At 42.1% G+C, this 21905-nt stretch overlaps 1 protein-coding gene and 1 non-coding gene across 3 annotated transcripts; both read left to right on the top strand.

Moving 5' to 3' along the window:
• The first annotated feature begins 1651 nt into the window (after positions 1–1651).
• TRNAS-AGA (transfer RNA serine (anticodon AGA)) lies at positions 1652–1733 on the top strand. Its single transcript has one exon. It is a non-coding gene; the product is annotated as a tRNA-Ser (tRNA).
• Positions 1734–1870: 137 nt separating this feature from the next.
• On the top strand, positions 1871–14279 carry CFAP418 (cilia and flagella associated protein 418). 2 transcript variants are annotated; one of them, XM_061603486.1, is made up of 6 exons: positions 1871–2133; positions 4202–4301; positions 5847–5917; positions 9610–9675; positions 10833–10928; positions 12417–14279. In XM_061603486.1, exons 1-6 carry the CDS (start codon positions 1964–1966, stop codon positions 12574–12576), a joined length of 663 nt encoding a protein of 220 aa, XP_061459470.1. In that variant the 5' UTR covers positions 1871–1963; the 3' UTR covers positions 12577–14279. The 2 variants fall into 2 exon arrangements, with proteins under 2 accessions (XP_061459470.1, XP_061459480.1); XM_061603496.1 differs by lacking the exon at positions 9610–9675.
• Positions 14280–21905: the final 7626 nt, after the last annotated feature.

The following is a 21905-nucleotide window of genomic DNA, read 5'->3' as shown; positions in this document are numbered from 1 at the left end:
GATATATCTGAATAAGCTTCTTTTGAGGCAGGAGCCCGTCTCAAAAGCAGGCACAGGCTAAGTCACCCTTCCCGGAAGTCGATTGTTATTTGTTCCTGAGGGGAAGCAGAACAAACTTCTTGCTTCAGAAATATTTTTAAAACTCATACGATTAATAGATGAAATGTTATATGATCAGGTTCAGCTGTCTTTAAAATAGTTTAATAAAATAATCATTGAAATGTTTGTTACCCTGCTGGCAGGTACATGGTGGTGATGCTTGCCTTAGTATATTTGTCTACTTTATTTATTTATTGTTAGGAAAAGAAGTGCTCTCATTTACAACGAAGGATTCATTAAACAAATTGCCAATACCTTGATACACTGGCATCAAGATTTTTCGTTGTCTTCACCAAAAAACAAAACCCAACCCGGCACAGTTCCGCTTCAGGGATGGGGAAGCTGTGGCCCTCTAGATGATTTAGGGTTCCAACTCCCATCATTCCCAGTCAGTATGGCCAATAGTCAGGGATGATGGCAGGTGTCATGCAAAACATCCAGAGGACCACAGGTTCCCCACCCTCTGCATTTTTAAAGCCCATAATACCAGTTTAGGGGCATTTGGAAATAGTTGTACAACCACAGTCCACCGCTTTCTCAATTATTACAAATAAAGATGGGTGCACAGCACGCCAAACCTGAACTTGGCAGGTGTATATATATATACCATTCTATAATAACTAACTTTCAGGCAGAAATATTATGCACCATTACTTATACATGTTTATTCAGAAGCATGATCCACTGAGATCAATAGAGTATACTCCCAGGTAAGTGTATAAGACTCACCTTTGGATAGTAAGTTCTACCGAACTCAGTGAGGTATATTTCCAAGTAAGAATGCAGAGGATGTTCTGTGCTCCAAAAAGAAAGAAAAAGTAGGAGGCTGTAATAGGACAGCAGGGGAAACAACTGTAATTCTGTGCAGAATAAGAAGGGTGTGCCCTTGTTGTAAAAGTAAACTGTTAAAACCACAGGGGGTTTTATGCTTAATAAAATGCTATTTGCAGTAGCGTAGTGGCAAACTCAGAAGTGCAGGGTCCCTTCATGATAGTCACAGCCATACCCCCTTTTGTGCTGTGGGGTTGAGAATCCTTGTTAATGCCTTCTCCCACAACAACAGATGTCCCTAGTAGCCAATAAGTATGAAAGGGGAGAGTGTTAGCTACTGAAAAGAGTCTTCTCTGTGGCTGACTCATGTCCTTTCACTCTGGTTCGAACCAGCAGGAAAGGACAAGGAAGCATGTTAGAAAACTCTTCTCAGTGGCTAACACACTGGCCTTTCATGCTGATTGGCTCATAGGATACTGGAGACATAGGGACCCTGCTGGGACACTGCTCCCAAAAAAGTCTAAGACACACACCCCCTCAGACCACTAGACTTCTGACTATTTGGGACAAAATTTATAACTGTCCTTGCTGAAAAGCTACATCACAATCCTTTCTGTGACACAGTGCATTCTATAGAAGTCAGCCAGGATGTTTATAATATTTAACTATACTTAATATTAACTCGTTTTTGGTGGTGGGGAAGAATTCTATGATTTGGCACAGGCTGGAAATGACTCCAAAGTGAGCTCAGTTGTTGCACAAAAGAAAATAAGTATGTTCTGTAGTCGTGGCCGAGTGGTTAAGGCGATGGACTAGAAATCCATTGGGGTCTCCCCGCGCAGGTTCGAATCCTGCCGACTACGCAAAGCAAAATTAATTTTGTTAAGATGCTGTGGAACTGTTAACATTTGGATTTTTAAAATTTTAAACTAAGAATGGGGTTTATTTATTAACTAGGCTGTGTTGTGGCTTGTGCTGAGGGGGCGTGGCGCGCACTCTCATACCAGCTCTCGCCCGCCTCTCACTCTTCTCCCCCCCCCCCGCTACCTTGGCAACGGGGGGAAGGGGGAAAGAGACGTGAGGATAGGCTAAGATGGCGGACGACTTGGATGAGCTGCTAGATGAGGTAGAGAACAAGTTCTGTCGCCTCTCAAGACGGGACTGTTCACAGCGGGACCGAGGCCAGGGACGGAAAAGGAACCGCTTCCGTGAGGAGGAGGAAGAGGCTGAAGCTGAGGCAGTCGCGGCGGGGGAGAGGGCCAGGTGAGCACTGCGCATGCTCACACCTTCCTCCTTTTACCCTCCCTCGCTTTCTTGAAGGTGCGCCTAAAGGGGATCACAGATTTAATGAAAAGCATAACGACGCTTCTGGATGCCAATCACCGTGCAGGGCAAATCTCAAAAAGCTCTGGAATTTCTAATCGTTCTTAGGATGCGCTAACCCTGACCCTACGCACGCTTTCGAAGGAAGTATCCCCATTGAAAGCGGTGAGACTTCCGAGTGAGCATGTATCGGATTGCTCCGCTCAAGTGTTTCTTCCCCCCCCCACCTCTGGGCACCCCAAGCAAAGCAGGAGAAAAAATTGGGCAAGCGCCACTAAAGATGTTTTGCGGGCGGCACAGCCGCACCCCTGGCTTATTTCTTTGCGTTACGCTCCTGGCCCGCACAGCTTAGTCTCCGTTCTCCCCATGGACCCCACCTTTTTTCCCCAGCGGTAGCCATCCAGGTTTACTCTTTCGGCACAATTACTGCTTGTGCCTGCTGCTTCGTGTGCCCCACGCTCGCGACGTGCTTTCACTCCCTCGTCTGCTTCAGACTCATCTCATAAGAACATAAGAAGAGCCTGCTTGATCAGGCTAGCGGCCCATCTAGTCCAGCATCCTGCTGTCACAGTGGCCAACCAGTTACCCATGGGAAGCCCCCAAGCAAGACCTGAGCGCAAGAGCACTCTCCTGACGTGTGGTTTCCCGCAACTGGCATTCGGAAACATTTGTTTGTTGTGCCTTCAAGTTGATTTCGATTTATGGTGACCCTATGAATCTGTGACCTCCAGTAGCATTTGTTATAAACCACCTTGTTCAGATCTTGTAAGTTCAAGTCTGTGGCTTCCTTTATGGAATCAATCCATCTCTTGTTTGGCCTTCCTCTTTTTCTACTCCCTTCTGTTTTTCCCAGCATTATTGTCTTTTCTAGTGAATCATGTCTTCTCATTATGTGTCTAAAGTATAATAACCTCAGTTTCATCATTGAAACTTACTGCCGAGGTAGAGCGTAGCCATCATGGGTAGTAGCCTTGATAACCTTTTTCTCCATGAAGTAGCCATTGATAACCTTATCCTCCCATTGTTAACATTCCCCAAAACCCCTGTGGCTTGTCCCCCAGTGTTCCACCGCCACCTTTTTCCTAACTACTGCTGTCCACTATGTCAAATCCAAGAGAGGAGCATCCTGTATGACTACCCTGTCTGCCTGGACAGTCATTGCTGCCTGTAACCTTGCTGGGAAACTGGGGGCCCTGCGCACCATGGAGCCCAAAACACTCATGCGCAGTCATCACATGTGACAATTGCTGTGTGTATGTGTGTGTTGCTGGTGTTTCTTAACCAGGAGTCTGCATTATGTAGGGATTTTCACAACATGTGAAGCAACTTGAATTGGGTTCTTTACGGAATCCACAAACACCCTTCCCTCCCAAATTGTAGGCAGATAGTGTCCCCTCTCTCCTTCCCCCCCCTCCAACTTTGTAAATTCAGTAGTGGGGGGGAGAAAGAAAAAAGATAAGGAGCCTAATTTCCCCTGCGCCACCTCTGCTAATCCAAACACTGAGAATGAGGCCAAAGAGCGGCTTGTGACAGCCCTGCAGTGCAGTCTGGTGGTATTACATACATAGTGTATGTAAGTGGGAAGACTGAGAAAAGTGGCTACAGTAACCTGTAATGAAGTTCTGTTTTATTAAGTTCCTATTGCAGCCTGGGCTGCGGGGGAGGGTCTGACACCACAAGGGGTTTACAATCACCCTATATTGTAGACTAGTGCTCTCATCGCCATGTAGCAGATAGTAGCTGTGACGTTAAGAGAGAAGAGCTACTGACACAACCCTGCAATGTAGTCTGGGGTGGAGCTAAGCCAGGATGAGTTAGATCCCCAACTATATTGAAAACGGGGGGGGGGATATTGCTCTAGTTTTGTAGTTGTTGTTGTTTTGTCTCCAGCCTGCTGCTCGAGTCCTCATCCATTTGATGTGGTCACCCCCACACCAGCACCTTCAACTTTTGCCAGAGTCTTCTAAACAGCCTTACAAAATGACATCTCTCTTCTGTTCTCTTCCAGGTTTTCCAAAGCATTGACAAAATGTGCTAGTGAAGAAGAGGACATTGATGAAATAATTAAAGATATCATTGATGAAAACAGCTATGCAAAAAATCTTGTGGTAGGTCAAAACAAAACAACCTCTGAGGAAGTGGCAGGGGGGGGCAGGTCAGTCGGAACTTTTGAAGAAGAAAGCTCCAGATGAAAAAAAGGAGATAGTGAGAGTCCAAAGCACGGATGGGCAACCTCTTTTCTTTTTCTGTTGAGGGCTGCATTCCCTTTGGGTTTATTTTTCAGAGCTGCATGCTGGTGGTGGGTGGAGCCAAAGCCAACAATGGGAGGAACCAGAGAAAAGGTGCTCTGGATTAACTAATCCAGTATAAAGGCCACCTTGCTTCAGTTGCCTCCGTGGCTGCCTCAAATTAGAATTTCCGCTCCTATGCAAGCCTATTTAGGGGAACGGCCATGGTTCAGTGGTAGAGCCTTTGCTTTGCACCCAGAAGGTCCCAGGTTCAATCCCTGGCAGCTCCAGGTAGTGCTGTGAGAGGCTCCTGCTGGAAACCGTGGAGCGCTGCTGCCGGTCAGTGCAGGTGATATTGAGCTAGATGGACCAGTGGTCTGACTTGGTACAAAGCAGCAGCCTGTGTACTTAGAAATAAATTTCACTGGATTTGATAGGGTTGCTCTCAAATAAAAATACAGAGGATTGTTTTTTCTCTGACCAGCAGTGCCTGTCTGGGGCCTCAGACAAGGAGTCTCTCCCATCGCCTGCTACCTGATCCTTTAGACTGGAAGCATCAGGGATTCGACCTGGGACCATGTGCTGTGCAACTGAGTTTCATCCCTCCTAAGTTTAGTATAAACTTTAAAGACAAGTGTTATGTAAAAAAGAGAATAATCAGGCTGGCTGCTGTTCACATTTTGTCTCCTGCTACATCTGATAACATACACCTTACAAATCTGGAGCACTTCCTCCCATGTAGACCTGTCCAAGGGTTGAGAGCTGCAGGTGAGGCCCTGCAGGCACTTCTGCTGTTCCATGTGAAGTTTTGGGGGCAGCACTGCATGAGATGGCCTTTTCTGTGGCCCCCCAAACTATAATGTACTTATAGAGCTTACAGAGTGATTCAGCACAGCTCACAGTCACACAGGGATGGTACTGATCATTGTTAGTCCAGATGACAGACCAAATCTAGCAGGATCAACCCAGGAGATATAGCCCCAAACAGGAGAGTAATAGAAATCCCTCTGGTACCAATATTTTTCTCTCCACGGCTTTATGAATAAGGTACATCAGCCAGAGCCCTTTACTCCAGTCTAGAACCCAAAGTTCATATTCATGAAGACTTTGGTATTCATTTCAGTGAAGGGTGTAGCTCTGCCTGTGCAGCCACTTTGTGTACATAAAGCCATCCCTCAATGAATGGGTAAATCCTTCCTGGTAGGAAGAACTCTGCCTAAGTGCTGGAGCAATCTGGTTCCCTATGTGGAACGGGAGCCTTTTGAGAAGGCCCTCATACCATTGTTGGTTATTTTTCTACCTTCCACCTGCCTTTTCTTGGAGTAGGTTTCTGCTCCTTATTATTTGGAAACAAAGACATAAAAGCTTTATTATACTACTGGTTCACATTAAGAGATCCCCATTTCCCCCCTCTCTCTTTATTAGAAACAAATATCTAAGTCGCCCAGTCCTGCATCTGAAAATAATACTACCTCCTTTCAAGCTCAGGGTAAAAGGTGAGTAAAAGTCTTATGAGTGATCATTATCATGATGACAAATTTGCACAATTTAGAGAGTGGGAGTCTCAAGGGTTGTATACCCCTAGGGATCTCTATCCTAATGCTTCTCCAATAACCCTTATACAACTAAGGGATAAATTGGGTAATATATCTTGCTCATAGTTACAACTTCACTGGTTCCAACATTTTATTTCTATTCCATCTGTTAAAAAACAAGCTACTCAACCCTTAAGCTGTTTGTTTGTTTGTTTAATAACCTGCCCATCCTCCCAGAAGAACCCCAGGCCGTAAACAAAAACACTAAAAGCACTTTAAAACATCTTAGAAACAAAACATCTTTAAAAATCTTTTTAAAACAACTTTTAAAACTTCTTAAAAGGCAGTTGCAGCACAGACACAGACTTGGATAAGGTCTCTACCTAAAAGGCTTGTTGAAAGAGGAAGATCTTTAGTACATGCCAAAAAGGTAACAGAGATGGTGCCTGTCTAATACTTAAGGCGAGGGAATTCCAAATTATTGGTGCCACAACACTAAAGGTTTGCTTCCTGTGTTGTGTGGAATGGACCTCCTGATAAGATGGTATCTGCAGGAGGCCCTCACCCGCAGAGTGCAGAGAGCGACTGGGTATATAAGGGGTAAGACGAGTTTTCGAGTATCCTTGTCCCAAGCTGTACAAAGGCTTGTATAGGGCTTTGTACACCAAAACCAGAACCTTGAACTTGGCCTGGCAGAGATTTGAAAAAATTATTACACAAACCTTGTTTATGGATAATGGGCTGATATTGGGATTTTATAAAATACCCACTCAGCCATGAAGCTCACTGGGTGACCTTGGGCCAGTCACTGCCTCTCAGCCTAAACCACCTCACAGGGTTGTTGTGGGGATTAAATGAGGAGGGGGAGAACCATGTTTGTACACCACCTTGAGCTCCTTGGAGAAAGGTGGGATATAAATGCAATTAATGATAATAATAAAAAAATAAGATATTGGTGTAGAAATTGATCCTTACAAATGGGAAAGGGTTTGGGCAGGGGGATTCTTTCTGCTCTGCATTGGCCAGACTCAGGGAGAATTCATTTAAATTAATACACCATTGGTACCCGACTCCTCACACCCTCATCAGAATTGATAGAACTACAAACTCTATGTGTTAGAGGGGGTGTGGGGATGCAGGAACTTATCACATGTGGTAGATATGTCCAGTTATTCAGACTTGCTGGAAAAAGATTTTATGAAATTGACCTTATGGAATAATACTTAACTCCTGGCCCTCGTATGGCTTTCTTCTTGATTTTTTCAAGAGGAAGAAGACACATTTTAAAGCATTGTTGAACTCTTTCTTTGTAGCAGCAAGCATTGTTATTGCACACTGCTGGAAGAAGATAGAGGTTATTATGTCAGAAGAGTAGTACAATCAAGTATGAACTATAGCTTTAATGGAAAAGCTCACACAAACATGAGAAATAGACATAACCCACAAAAGGAAGATGCATTTATGCAAAATGGTATATGTTTATTTGTTTTATTGCAACAAAAGAACACGACAGATGTCTTCCACATGACTTTCTGTTAAGGGATGTTCTTGGAAGGGCATGATTCTTTGCTATTGGGCTTCTTCCTCTCCGAGTATACATTCTTTATTTTGAAGAAACAGTACCTTCAAATGTATGGAACTCTAGGTTAATTTCTATGGTATATTGTAACATGAGTGAATGTCATATATATGGCTGTATCTCATGTACTGTATTATTTTAATGTAGTGTAATCTTCATCTCCTTCCCCCTTCTTGTTTTCTGATTTGTTTCCTCCTTTGCCTTATATTTGAATTGTACCTTTGTTATCCTTTGTACTTGTATTGTGTGGCAGAGTTTTATGTTGCTGGTTGTTCTTTATTATTCAAAAATCAGAATAAAATATTCTTTAAAAATGCTGTGATCAGTAAATGGCCAATGTCAGCATAACTCTATTGACAGTCAATAAACAAAAGAGTGCATTGTTGGATCCAGACTAGTTAACTGCACTTAGGCTGCAAGCCTATGCACACTTACCTGAGAGTAAGTCCCATAGAACTCAGTGGGTTTTACTTTTGAGTACATATGCATAGTATTTTTGTTGTTAGTTCCCATTGAAATCATTGGGACTGCTTTGATGCATTGGTATGCTTGGCATTTTACAGAGTATAAGAGGATAAGTCTCTGTCCTGAGGGGTTTACAGTCTAAAGTCTGAAACAAGGTAAAAAACAGAGGACGTAGAGCAAGGGTAAATGGGAAGAATGTATGGTTATTTCAATTACACATTTAGGCTGCAATCCTATCCCTACTAACCTGGGAGTAAGCACCATTGAACACATTGGGTTGTGTTCAGTGTAGCAGTAACCAGATCATGCTGTCAGTGCAAGGACTTCACCCTGGTCACCACCTAAATCAGTTCTGGGGGTTCCCCCAACCCTCCAGAGCAGATTTGGGGATGGTGTAGGGTGCACACGGGGATGAGGGGGGGAATTCCATTGTACTAGTGCCAGACCTTGCACTAGTGTAACTTTTTTGCTGAATTCCACCCAATGGTACTTCCAAGTAGACCGTTCTATGCTGTCACTGTTAGTTGCAATCTAACAGCACCATCCATGCAGAGCCAGTGTGGTGCAATGGTTAGAGTGTTGGACTATGACCTGGGAGACCAGGGTTTGAATCCCCACTTAGCCCTGAAGCTCACTGGGCCAGTCATTGTCTCTCAGCTTAACCTACCTCATAGGGTTGGCATGATCATACAGTGGTTAGGGGGAGAACCATGTACGCCACCTTGAGGTCCTTGAAGGAAAGGTGGGATATAAATGAAAGAAAGAAATGTTTACTTAGTAAATTCCTCTGTGTTCAGTTGAACTTACTCCCAGATAAGTATGCAGAGGACTGGAACCTTACAGTTACAGTAGAGCATGGAAACAAGAAAAGTGGATTTTGAAGATGGATTTGAAGGAAGAGAGGTAGCATCACACAGGAGATCTGGGAGGCAGTTTCAAACGTACAGGGCAGCAAGATAGAACAAAAGAAAGGGCAGATTCTTATCACATTGATTTCAGTGGGATCTGAGTGTAGCCAGCTTAGCCTGGATCCAAACCCATATGTTCAGAATTGTATTACTGGATTGCAGAATTTTGACTAGGGTGACCAGTTGCAAAAGAAGACAGTGCTCCTGCATCTTGCAAAGGGGATTGTAGAAGAGGGGACTTCAGCAGGTGTAGTTTGGCAAGTGACACTCTCCTCTTTTGCATCTGGCCTCCCTAATTTTGATATTTTGTGAGTAGGAGCACCAGTTCATCTTTTAACTGTACCTAATGTGCCATGACTTTGGGAGGGGATTAATACCTTTTCAGAACTTCTGTGTTGATGATATTTTAATTGATGTATAGCCCTTGTGGCTTTTGGTAGAAACCATACAGGTGCTGGAGTGTTTCTGTTTCACCTTTGATTGAAACAGCTTTTTGGCATATATCCTACAGATAAAAATATAGAATTTATTCTGAATTGTCCTGCCTTATAATTCTTACAGAAATCAAAGATTTGATAAAAATGTACACTTGCTCACCAGGTTAATCTGAGAAATTAAATGATTGTAACTTGGGGAGGGATTTGTGTTGATGTGTTTTCCTTCAAAACTATTTTTAAGAATTTCTAATTTAATTTTTATAGATGTTGCCCAGTATACCTTGGTGGAAGCACTGCACCATATGGTATAGGAACAAATATTTCACAGAGGTAGGATTTAAAAAAAAGAAAATACTGGCGCTCACATTATTAAATCCTCATGTTTCTCATACTACTAAACTAAGAAGCTGCTGTATATTGAATCAGACCATTGATCCATCTGGCACAGTATGCCTGCACTGTCTGGCAGCAACTGTCTCGGGTTTCTGACAGAGGTATTTCAGAGCCCTGCTTGGAGATGCCTGGGACTGAACCTGGGACTTTTTGCCCTGAGCTATGGCCTTCCCCGCAACGAAAGGCTGCTTTGCCCAGTCATCTCATCCTATGGTAGACTGGGCTGACTATTCAGCTGCATCATCCTGTGGCAAGACAATTGAAAAAAAGGCCTCAGCACGTGCAGGATTCAACCCAAGTGTTGCTTTTTGTATACCACTAGAGTTCATCCATATGTGAAAAAGCAGACATACCTGTATCCAAGAAATGTAGGAACCAGAACAAAGAAGAACTTGGATGTGTCTGCATAGTTTCATAAATATGATCTTGGGAGGAAGGAAATTGGGAGAGATCAGCATAAAGCTGGATTCATGTAAGGCAGCCTTTCCCAACCAGTGTGCCTCCAGATGTTGTTGGACCACAACTCCCATCAGCCTCAGCCAGCATTGCCAATGGTCAGGAAAGATGGGAATTGTGGTCCAACAACATCTGGAGGCACACTGGTTGGGGAAGGCTGATGTAAGGGTTCTTACAGGCTCGTTTCTTCCTGTGAAATGAAGCAACTCAAACTTTTACCCACACGTAGAAAAAGAGGGTGCAGGTTGAGTTAATAAATACTCGAACCGCAGCCTTTAATCAACTACAGCTTAAATTGATTGAATGAGAGCCAATTTTATTTTGTGGAGATAAATTTTAATCAATGGCACTGAAAGTTTACAGCATAATTGTTCTTTTTAAAATTTATTTTGGTTCCAGTGTGTTAGGGCAGGGAATGAAAAATATAACAATCCTTTCCTTTTAACAATGAGTGGTAGCCATTCTTTATTAAATTGTGAGTTTTTTCACACTTCTGTCAGTATTTCAGAAAGGCATCTATTATGAGATTAAATAAAATGCATATGTGGTCAATTTAATCAGTTAATAGATTAGTTTATTGTTCTGTTCAATACATTTAAATCAATCTACAACATTGGTAATTTGTTCCCTTTGGACAGAACCTGCGATCAGTTACGGTGTACTGCATGTGACTTCCATGTTTTGCATTACAATGACTATCGGTGGGATAAATCGTGTGATTACCTCTTTTTCAGGTATGTTTTGTGAGTAATATTATGAGGAATATTTGGTGTGATCCCACTGGCAATTTATATGTTGTGCCAAAAAATGTTTTGGGATAACAGACAAAAATGCAGTGCTTGTTATATGTTCTGATTTCAACCATATAGAATTGCAGGTGTGAATTGTGAAGATATTTCTGTATGCACCTTGGGGAGGGGGGGGAAATGCCTGTAATAGAAAGACCCAAAGTAGCAAGGCTAGAGTATCTCTGTCTTTGTCCCCCTCTGTGGCTTATTCCCTCCCCCTCCAGTTGCTATATCTAGTAAGAAAATGATGTGGGAGAAGGAGAGTTAATCTCCCTTCTCAGCTGCTTTTAGGCAAAATTATTTATTTATTTCATTTATGAATTGCTTTCCATGAGACATCCTGAAGTGATTTTGATAATGTATATAAAACACTTACATATATTAAAACAGTTAAAACAATTGCATGTATAAAAACAGTTCAAAACAACAGCACGTACATAAAAACAATTCAAATCCAAGACAGATACCAACAGGGATAAAGATTTTAGATGGCTTGTTGAAAGAGGAACATCTTTAGCAAAGTGCCAAAAAGACAATAGGGACGGTCTGATATGCGATGGGAGGGATTTGGAAGATCTAACTGTGGATCCCCCATAGCATGTCCAATTTCATTCTGGCTTTTAGTTCCTTGAGATTATTTATTTATTTATTATTTGATTTATCTCCCGCCCTTCCTCCCAGCAGGAGCCCAATCCTAAACACATATTCTAGAGATGAGGCCAGGACCTGGTTGTGGGTCACAACTTGCAACCCACCAGTTGAAGGTCGATGTTCTAGAAAGCTAGTTCCATTGAACTGTGGGAAACTTGCTTCTTGAGTACTGTACATAAGAAGAGCCTGTTGCATCAGGCCAGTGGCCCATCTAGTCCAGCATCTTGTTCTCCCAGTGGGCAGCCAGTTGCCCATGGGAAGCCTGCAAGCAGGACCTGAGTGCAAGAGCACTGTCTCCTGCAGTTTCTAGTAACTGATATTCAGAAGCATACTGCCTCCAACTATGGAGGCAGAGCATAGCCATCATGGCTAGGAGCCAATGATAGCCTTTTCCTCCATGAATTTGTCTAATCCTCTTTGAAAGTCATTCAATTTGGATGGCTTTAAAAGAAAATTAGACAGATTCATAGAGGATGAAGTGGCTGCTAGACATGTTGACTGTATTCTACCTCCACTATCACTCCACTCCACTATTTGAATACCAATTGCTATAAATCACAAGCAGGGAGAGTGCTCTCGCACTCAGGTCCTGCTTTTACATTCCCCTAAGGCATCTGGTTGGCCACTATGAGAATAGGATGCCAGACTAGTTCAGCCGCTGGCCTAATGTAGCAGTCTCTTCTTTGTTTTTACTTGGTGGTTTCTAGTTCCAAACTGTATTGTACAGCTGCCAAAACAAAAACAAAAAAAACACTCTTAAAATGGAATCTTTTTGATTGATAGGAATAACATGCCTGAATTCAGCAAGTTGAGAACGAAGATGCTAACGAAGAAAGGATCAAGGGCCTATGCTTGTCAGTGCACTTGGAGATCTGTAGATGAATTAACAGACCTCACAATGGATCGGCAGCTCCGTTGGGTTTGTAGCAAACACATTGAATGAAGTTGTCTTGATCAGTTTCTGTATGAAGACCATCTGTTCATTGTTTGGCATCATGAGTAATGAATTGAGTGTGTTCCATGTACAACTAGATCTTGATATCCCTAGTATAAACTGTGCACTTTGTCTTGTTTGCACTTCCCTTGTGAACTAGCAGAATTGGGGACTGCAGGAGCATAATCAGCTGGAGACATTCTGCTGCCTACTGGACCAGGCTGGCCAAGTTTTTTTAGTTGGCGTTAGGGATGTTTCAGTGACAAAAGTCTTTGGAGTTGATAGCTTCCTCCATTAATACCAGTGAGGGAGTGGGAAATTCTGTGTCCTAGAATGTATGCCACAAATCTAGAAAAGAAAGGTAAATGAAGTAAAATCTGGCTAAGCTAATACTTTGGTTAAAGTGCTTTTTGAATATGAGGGTGGGAATAATGCAGCCTCTAGCCTTTTTGCTCTGCAGATATGAGTGAGTCTACCTTCACATTAATATTGTTTTGGAGTTGTGGGGTGCTGAAGCTTGCATGCTGAGCAAGAACAAATCACAGTACCAGTCCAGCAATGGGAAGCAAGATGACATTTCAGCTCCAACATTCTAAAAAGCATGTATCTAGTTCCAGGGCAGCTCCTTAGGCTGCAGTCTTCATGCGCTTTGTCCTGGAAATAAGCCCCACTGGATGCAGCGGTACTTGCTTCTAAATTAGCATCCCTAGGATTGAGCTGCACATGGTTTATGCCCTGCCATTCTGTCTTCCCCATTAAGCCTGCAATCCTATGCACACTCCCCTGGAAGTAAGTCCCATTGAATTCAGAAGGACTTACCCTCTGAGTAGAATGCATCGAACTGAGCTGCACGAAGCTGTTCATGTAAAGGAACCAAAACATTTTTTTAAATCAGTTTTGAAATTTTGAATCAGTTGAATTTCTTTGCTGGGGATAAAGATATGCATCATATAAAGTGGAGGGTTCCATTTTTGCCAACACTGTCCAAGTTTAAAGCTAACCAATTGTTGGATGTCTAATTCAGTTGTCTTTCAAGAATGTCAACACATTCCCACTTTCGATTTTATATCAGAATCTTTATATCAGAATACCAAATATAACCAAAGTGGTACAGAACCTCTGCATCCCCATTTCCATCTTTAAAAAAGAATTGAACGAATGTGTGATAGCCAGTGTTAGTCATTCTCAGAAGGTAGACCCATTGAAATAGACTTACATAACTGAAGTCCAGTTATTTCAATGGGTTTACTCTATGACTTAGCTGGCTATCCCCCAGTGACTATATCATGACAGTTGTTGACTTGTATAATTTAGCTGAACCTGAACGTAATTTTTGTTTGTGTTGTTTTCTCAACTACATATGTAGCACTACCTCTGTAATCTATTTTGGTAGGTTTTTTTCTATAGCACTGAACGTTTAAAAGTACATTGTAGCTTAAGCTATTGTAGCAAGCCAGTAGCGAACGGCATGTGTGAAGCAATAGCACATTTGGAAAACAGTTGTTGCTTGTTTAGGTCATCTCAAAATACATCACATGCAAGAAACTTCAGTTGCTTTTTATATCAGAGAATCTGTTTGGAATCAGAGTATGAAATAGTTTTGATACGCTTTCTTTTAAACAAAAGTATGGAATCTAAAAGTACACGAGGCAGAAATACTTCCCTCTAGTTTTTCTGTAATGCTGCAGTCATTAAAAGCTGTATTCGTGGTGTTTCTGAGTAAGTTGGTTATATTTCAAATTTTAATTACCTTTTGTGTTATTTTTATTAGCCCTGATGTTGTTTTGATAGCTAACACATGCCTGAAATTTTTAATACATGTGTGGTTTGGTATTTCTGAAATAAGAAAAGTGAAATCCATTATTTAGTAGAAAGTGCTATATAAATATTGATGGGTTGGGTGTGAGGTTACTGGTGTTTTTTTGGATGTGACTGACCCTGGCCAGATGTAAATAGATGGACCAAGGATAATGCCAATTTAGTCCAGGGATGGAGAATCTTGTGTCCTCCAGATGTTGTTCCATCAGCCCCAGGCAGCATGGCCAATGGCCAGAAATGTTGGGAGTTGTAGTCCAACAAAATCTGAAGGATCACAGGTTCCCCATTCCTGATTTGGACAGTGGTTCACATAGTGAACACCACTGGATTTGATCATTAACAGGTAGTGTAGTGCAGTGTAAGCCAGGAAGTTCTTGGTTCCAGTATTCCTCAGATACAAATTCACTGGATGGCCTTAGACAAAGTACTGTTCCTTGACCCCTGCCATCTACACTATGCGGATGACAACACTGGCCGGCTTTGCTGGGTCACTGTGAGAGTTACTGAGCTATTGTACATGAAGCGCTTTGAACATCTGAAATGTACTATACAAACGCAAAGTATTACTCCTTTTGTTTTGCAGTTCTGAGGTTTTGATTTGCTTAATAGTGTTCTAGCTCATGTCTTTGAAAACTGCAGGACGTAGGGGCCAAATAGGCATGGACATAGTTGATTAGTTGGTTTTGAGCCATCTGTTGGAAAAGCTGTTGACCTACATAATCAGTATGAAGGGCTTCACTGTGCCATGTTTGAAGCCAAATAGGATACCCCCCTCCGTTTTTGAAAGGGGAAGACACTTGGGTCTGATTTCAGTGGCCACTTTGCTGAGCATTGGCTGACCCTTCCCCCCCCCCTTTGCTCATGGCAAGATCTCTGAATTGTTTGCCATGAGAAAAAGCTGCGAATGAGTTTACAAAACCTTCCAACATCCATTAACAGGGAAGAGCATCCAACTACAAGCAGAATAATTTTATGAACTGCCTCTGGGATGATTCATCCAAACATCATTATCCTTTTTCACTTTTCCAGTGCACAGTAGCTTTTGATCAACTTTGGTTTAATTTGTTCAAGTTGGTGTGATAAATGCTTTCAATCAACAATGAGAGTCAGATCACACTTCGAAATTAATGGAACACATTGTTAGCAAGGTTTGTCTGTGTCCAGTCCTGCTAACTTTTTGGAAAAACTGTATGGTGTTCCCATTTAAACAGGCATTTTAGAGCATTTTATGTATTTATATTATGCCATACAAGAGGACCAGCCTTTGCTCTGAGGAGTGCAAGAGGACAAGCCTCTGTTCTGAGGAACTTATAGTCTAAGGTCACTTTTACACCATACATTTAAAGCCCCAAAGAATCCTGGGAACTGTAGCTTGTTAAGGGTGCTAGGAATTGTAGCTCTGTGGGGAGTGAACTACAGTTCCCAAAGTTCTTGTGGGGAGAGCTATGTGCTTTCAATATATGGTGTGGATGTGAAATTCCACACAGGGAACAACAGAAGAAAACTGGCTTCTCTTTTATAGTTGGTTGAAAAATCAATACTGGTTGTGGGCAAATAGGCCAAAAGAAATTCTCATCCCTAAGTGTGCAAAATATGCTCATCTCTGTTTTGTCATTGATTAGTAATAGTTCCACATAAGCACTCGTGTGCAAATGTAGGGGCATGAGCACTGTATCCCACAGTTTTCAAAAGCTTTTTTTTTTAAAGGAAAGAAATACAACCAACTAGTTTGTGGTGGGGGATTTCCAGATGTATTGATTTTGTGTCTCAAGAATACTAAGTGCTAGGAATCAATCATTTTTTTCTTCCAGACAACCTGTTTATTGAGTATTCATCCTGATTTGTTTGCAGGGAGATTAGAAAACATTGGTTCTTTAAAGAGCATTCATTCTGATTTGTTGGTGGAGAGGCTTGGTAACATTGTGCCACAGCAAGTGTTAGCCCACACTTTGCAGTGCATCTTCCCATCACTTTCCTTATTGCAAAAAGTCTGGTCTTTTGAGGAAGTGGGTTTGTTGCACCACAGCTCCCAATCAACTATCACTACGCAACCTGAATTTGCCAGTACGTGGATGAATCCCACCCCAATATAGTGACAGTCTGGAAGCTCCCTAACTCAGGACACACTGATCCATTCACATCCTGTCATTCCAAAATCCTCCCAGCAACTGAAATGGACAGAGATACTGAGGTCAAGCAATTTGTTTGAAGATGGACTGATCATGAGCAGCTTAGAACCTTTGCAAACGTATCTGGGGCCATGCTAGACCTGTTGTGGGAGATTCATGATTAGGATATCCTGCTTTCCTCTAGTTTTTTTTTTTTTTTAACCTCGAAGGAAAACAAGTAATAAAAATTGCTAATTTGATTGGGGAAGTGGCTTTAGGACAGGGTTTCAGCCCTTTCCCTTCCCCACACATATCCCCCCCCCAAAGCTGCTGTTTGCAATACAGGAGGAAATACAGGTGCTGTACATACCTTCACTCACACACACAATCCCTGTTGAGCCACTACCAGCTTTGAAGAGGGGCAATTTAGATCCCAGCCCCATTTCGCCAATCAGACTAGCAGTCCCATGTGCTTGGTTTAGAAGTAACAAAACAAACAGAGGACAGCCTGATCATGGATTTCCTGTGTTACGTCCGTTTTAGTCCCTTGTTTCCACCTATAGCTGCCAACATTTTCTGATGCTACTCCTCACTTGTGCGTTTAGCATTAGTCTGGCACCCAAAATTAAGCAGGTGAAACTTTCCCCAACATTTGATTTCCATATGTGGAAAAGCCCCGTCAGCAGCCTGTTTGGGAGACTGCCACCTGGGATTGCTGCATGAGTTGTTTTGCTCATTGTAGAGGAGCAGCCACACATAAGTATAACCAACATATTCTACCTTCATTGGGCTATAAGCACACATGCTGAAGTCTATATTACACTCGACGGTTTAAGCTTCTTCTTAGATTTATATGTTCCCATATCCCAGCAAGGAGGATTGATTGGCAAAGTTTTTAAAGTAAAAATAGTGCTCCTGTTCAAAACAGTAGAGGGCAGACTTACATCAAGGTAAGTCTCTTGCATCTGTGTTTAGTTGACACATCGCTCAGGCTGTGTACACATTACTGGCTTAAAACACAGCTAGGACATGCTTGTTCTCAATTCAGATCAAGGCTGATTTGGGGGAAAACACATCAAAACATAAGAAATAGCAGGATAGATATGGATTGTGGCTAACGTTGTGTGCACACAAACCAGCAGTGGGAGTGCAGTGGATGCAGAATAAATGGGAGTGAGTACACAGCTTAATTCTTCAAACCACTCCTCTGGCTCTGAACTGAGGAAGATGAGCACAACATATCAAAAACTAGAGTTTTCTGCGGGTTGCATGATGATGTATAATAGAAGTGTGTCGGACAATAGTTCTTCTCCATCACCGCTACCTCAGTTTCCCTTTTTGACCTCAGTTCGTTTTTTTTAATCTTAAGGTTGAGCAATCGATCAGTTTCTTCTTCATTACAATTAAGGGAAAGTACATAGTTTACTAGTTCCTTAATGAAATTGCAACCAAAATGATCAAGAGGATGTCGCAACTCTCCTAGGAGGAAACGTTAAAATGTGGGACTTTTTAATTGAGAGAAAAGGAAAGTAAGGAGACATGATACAGGTATATAAAATTATGCAGGTTAGGAAGAAAGCATATAGAGAAACGTTTTCTTCCTGTCTCATAAATGCTAGAACTCAGGGACATCCAATGAAACTGAATGTTGGAAGATTCAGGACAGGCAAAAGAAAATACTTCTTCATGCAGTGCATGGTTAAACTACGGAATTCACTCCCACAAGAGGCAGTGATGGCCACCAACTTGAATGCCTTTGAAAAAGGATTAAAGAAATTCATGGAGCATATGGCTATGAATAGCTACTAGGCACAATGGCTGTGTTCTTCCTCCACTGTCAGAAGCAGTATGCTGCTGAATGGCAGTTGCTGGTAATCACAAGTGGGGCGAGTGCTCTTGTGCTCAGGTCCTACTTTCAGGCTTCCCACAGGCATCTGGTTGGCTACTGTGTGGATGCTGGACTAGATGGGTCTTTGGCCTGATCCAACAGGGTTCTTCTTTCCATCTTATAAATTATATATTGACATATATAGGCTTGAATCCTAACTTCCCTTCCATGCAAGGAACTGAGTTTGTGTTCACAGAAGGGGGCATCCCTACATCCCCTCTGCAACCCAGTGTGACCCCTGAAAATCTGCTCATTGGGGATGGTGAGGGAAATGGGGGCAGGAAGTGGAGAGAAGGTTGTCTATGGGTTTGATGGAAACAGACCCCCATCCTGTGTGAATGAAAGAGCAAATAAGGACCAAAGCCATAATGTTGCTGTTGCTATTATTTATAAAGCACAAGTTTTCCAGATCTTGTACAAAGATCCCTGCCACATATCCAGCCCCTGCCACATATCCAGTTCATCCATGTGAAATATCCTTTAGCTTTGTGAATACCATCGACTGTGAAAAAGACAAATAATTGGGTGTTAGAACAGATTAAACCAGAACTGTCACTGGAAGCTAAAATGATATCATACTTTGGACACATCATGAGAAGACATGATTCACTAGAAAAGACAATAATGCTGGGAAAAACAGCAGGGAGTAGAAAAAGAGGAAGGCCAAACAAGAGATGGATTGATTCCATAAAGGAAGCCCCAGACCTCAGCTTACAAGATCTGAACAGGGTGGTTCACCACAGATGCTCTTGGAGGTCACTGATTCATAGGGTCGCCATAAGTCGTAATCGACTTGAAGGCACATAACAACATACCTTTGTTGGTCTGGCATTTTACACAGATTCTTATTGTTTGGCTGATATTAAAAACAAGCAAGATAAAATATCAAGTTTATTATTTTTTTCATTATGTTCTATGCCTGTGGTTCCTAATTCCCCCCCCCCATGGACCACTTGAAAATTGCTGAGGGTCTTGGCAGACCACTGAATGGCTTTTCTGCCTGTTGTAGCAATTGTGACATGCTATGTTAAGAGCTGTACAATTTTAATTGTATTTTATTCTTTAATTTCTCATAGATTGTATGTTATTGTATTCCATAGAATTCAAATTGTAATGCAATATGATACAATATAATAAATAAAAGAAGCAATTAAAATAAAAATCAATATGAATATTTAATGGGGACATGCTGCAGACCACCTGAATGAAGTTCTTGTGAACCATTAGTGGTCTACGGATCACAGTTTGGGAACCACAAAAATGAGGGGATTGGTAAAAAGAAAGCTGAAAAACAAAGTCCAGAGGGTCACAACACTCGAATATGCTTGGAAGTTGTTTAAAAACACTATATTAGAAGCTCAACTGGAGTGCATACCACAGATCAGAAAAGGTACCGCCAGGGCCAAGAAGATGCCAGCATGGTTAACAAGCAAAGTCAAGGAAGCTCTTAGAGGCAAAAAGGCTTCCTTCAGAAAATGGAAGTCTTGTCTGAATGAGGAAAATAAAAAGGAACACAAACTCTGGCAAAATAAATGCAAGAAGGCGATAAGGGATGCTAAAAAAGAATTTAAGGAGCACATTGCTAAGAACATAAAAACCAACAACAAAAAATTCTATAAATACATTCAAAGCAGGAGACCATCTAGGGAGGCGATTGGACCCTTGGATGATAACGGAGTCAAAGGTGTACTAAAGAACGATGAGATTGCAGAGAAGCTAAATGAATTTTTTGCATCTGTCTTCACAGTGGAAGATATAGGGCAGATCCCTGAACCTGAACTAACATTTGCAGGAAGGGATTCTGAGGAACTGAGACAAATAGTGGTAACAAGAGAGGAAGTTCTAGGCTTAATAGACAATATAAAAACTGTCAAATCACCGGGCCTGGATGGCATCCACCCGAGAGTTCTCAAAGAACTCAAAGAACTCAAATGTGAAATTGCTGATCTGCTAACTAAAATATGTAACTTGTCCCTCAGGTCCTCCTCCGTGCCTGAGGACTGGAAAGTGGCAAATGTAACGCCAATCTTCAAAAAGGGATCCAGGGGGGATCCTGGAAATTACAAGCCAGTTAGCTTAACTTCTGTCCCTGGAAAACCGGTAGAAAGTATTATAAAAGCTAGATTAACTAAGCACATAGAAGAACAAGCCTTGCTGAAGCAGAGCCAGCATGGCTTCTGCAAGGGAAAGTCCTGTCTCAGTAACCTATTAGAATTCTTTGAGAGTGTCAACAAGCATATAGATAGAGGTGATCCAGTGGACATAGTATATTTAGACTTTCAAAAAGCTTTTGACAAGGTACCTCACCAAAGACTTCATGGAATAAGAGGAGAGGTCCTCTTGTGGATAAGGAATTGGTTAAGCAGAAAGCAGAGAGTAGGAATAAATGGACAGTTCTTCCAATGGAGGGCTGTAAAAAGTGGAGTCCCTCAAGGATCGGTATTGGGACCTGTACTTTTCAACTTGTTCATGAATGACCTAGAATTAGGAGTGAGCAGTGAAGTGGCCAAGTTTGCTGACAATACTCAATTGTTCAGGGTTGTTAAAACAAAAAGGGATTGCGAAGAGCTCCAAAAAGACCTCTCCAAACTGAGTGAATGGGTGGAAAAATGGCAAATGCAATTCAATATAAACAAGTGTAAAATTATCCATATGGGGCAAAAAATCTTAATTTCACATATACGCTCATGGGGTCTGAACTGGCGGTGACCGACCAGGAGAGAGACCTCAGGGTTGTAGTGGACAGCACAATTAAAATGTCGACCTAGTGTGCAGCAGCTGTGAAAAAGGCAAATTCCATGCTAGGGATAATTAGGAAAGGTATTGATAATAAAACAGCTGGTATCATAATGCCGTTGTATAAATCTATGGTGCGGCCGCATTTGGAATACTGTGTACAGTTCTGGTCGCCTCACCTCAAAAAGGATATTATAGAGTTGGAAAAGGTTCAGAAGAGGCAACCAGAATGATCAAGGGGATGGAGCGACTCCCTTATGAGTAAAGGTTGCAGCATTTGGGGCTTTTTAGTTTAGAGAAAAGGCGGGTCAGGGGAGACATGATAGAAGTGTATAAAATTATGCATGGCATTGAGAAAGTGGATAGAAAAAAGTTCTCCCCCTCTCATAATACTAGAACTCGTGGACATTCAAAGAAGCTGAATGTTGGAAGATTCAGGACAGACAAAAGGAAGTACTTCTTTACTCAGCGCATAGTTAAACTATGGAATTTGCTCCCACAAGACGCAGTAATGGCCACCAGCTTGGATGGCTTTAAAAGAAGATTAGACAAATTAATGGAGGGCTATCAATGGTTACTAGCCATGATGGCTGTGCTCTGCCACCCTAGTCAGAGGCAGCATGCTTCTGAAAACCAGTTGCCGGAAGCCTCAGGAGGGGAGAGTGCTCTTGCACTCGGGTCCCGCTTGCGGGCTTCCCCCAGGCACCTGGTTGGCCACTGTGAGAACAGGATGCTAGACTAGATGGGCCACTGGCCTGATCCAGCAGGCTCTTCTTATGTTCTTATGC

The sequence above is a fragment of the Rhineura floridana genome, chromosome 1 (genome assembly GCF_030035675.1).
Source record: "Rhineura floridana isolate rRhiFlo1 chromosome 1, rRhiFlo1.hap2, whole genome shotgun sequence".
Classification (NCBI taxonomy): Eukaryota; Metazoa; Chordata; class Lepidosauria; order Squamata; family Rhineuridae; genus Rhineura; species Rhineura floridana.
The sequence above is the reverse complement of the archived record's forward strand: the minus strand, read 5'-3'. Positions and strand labels throughout refer to the sequence as shown.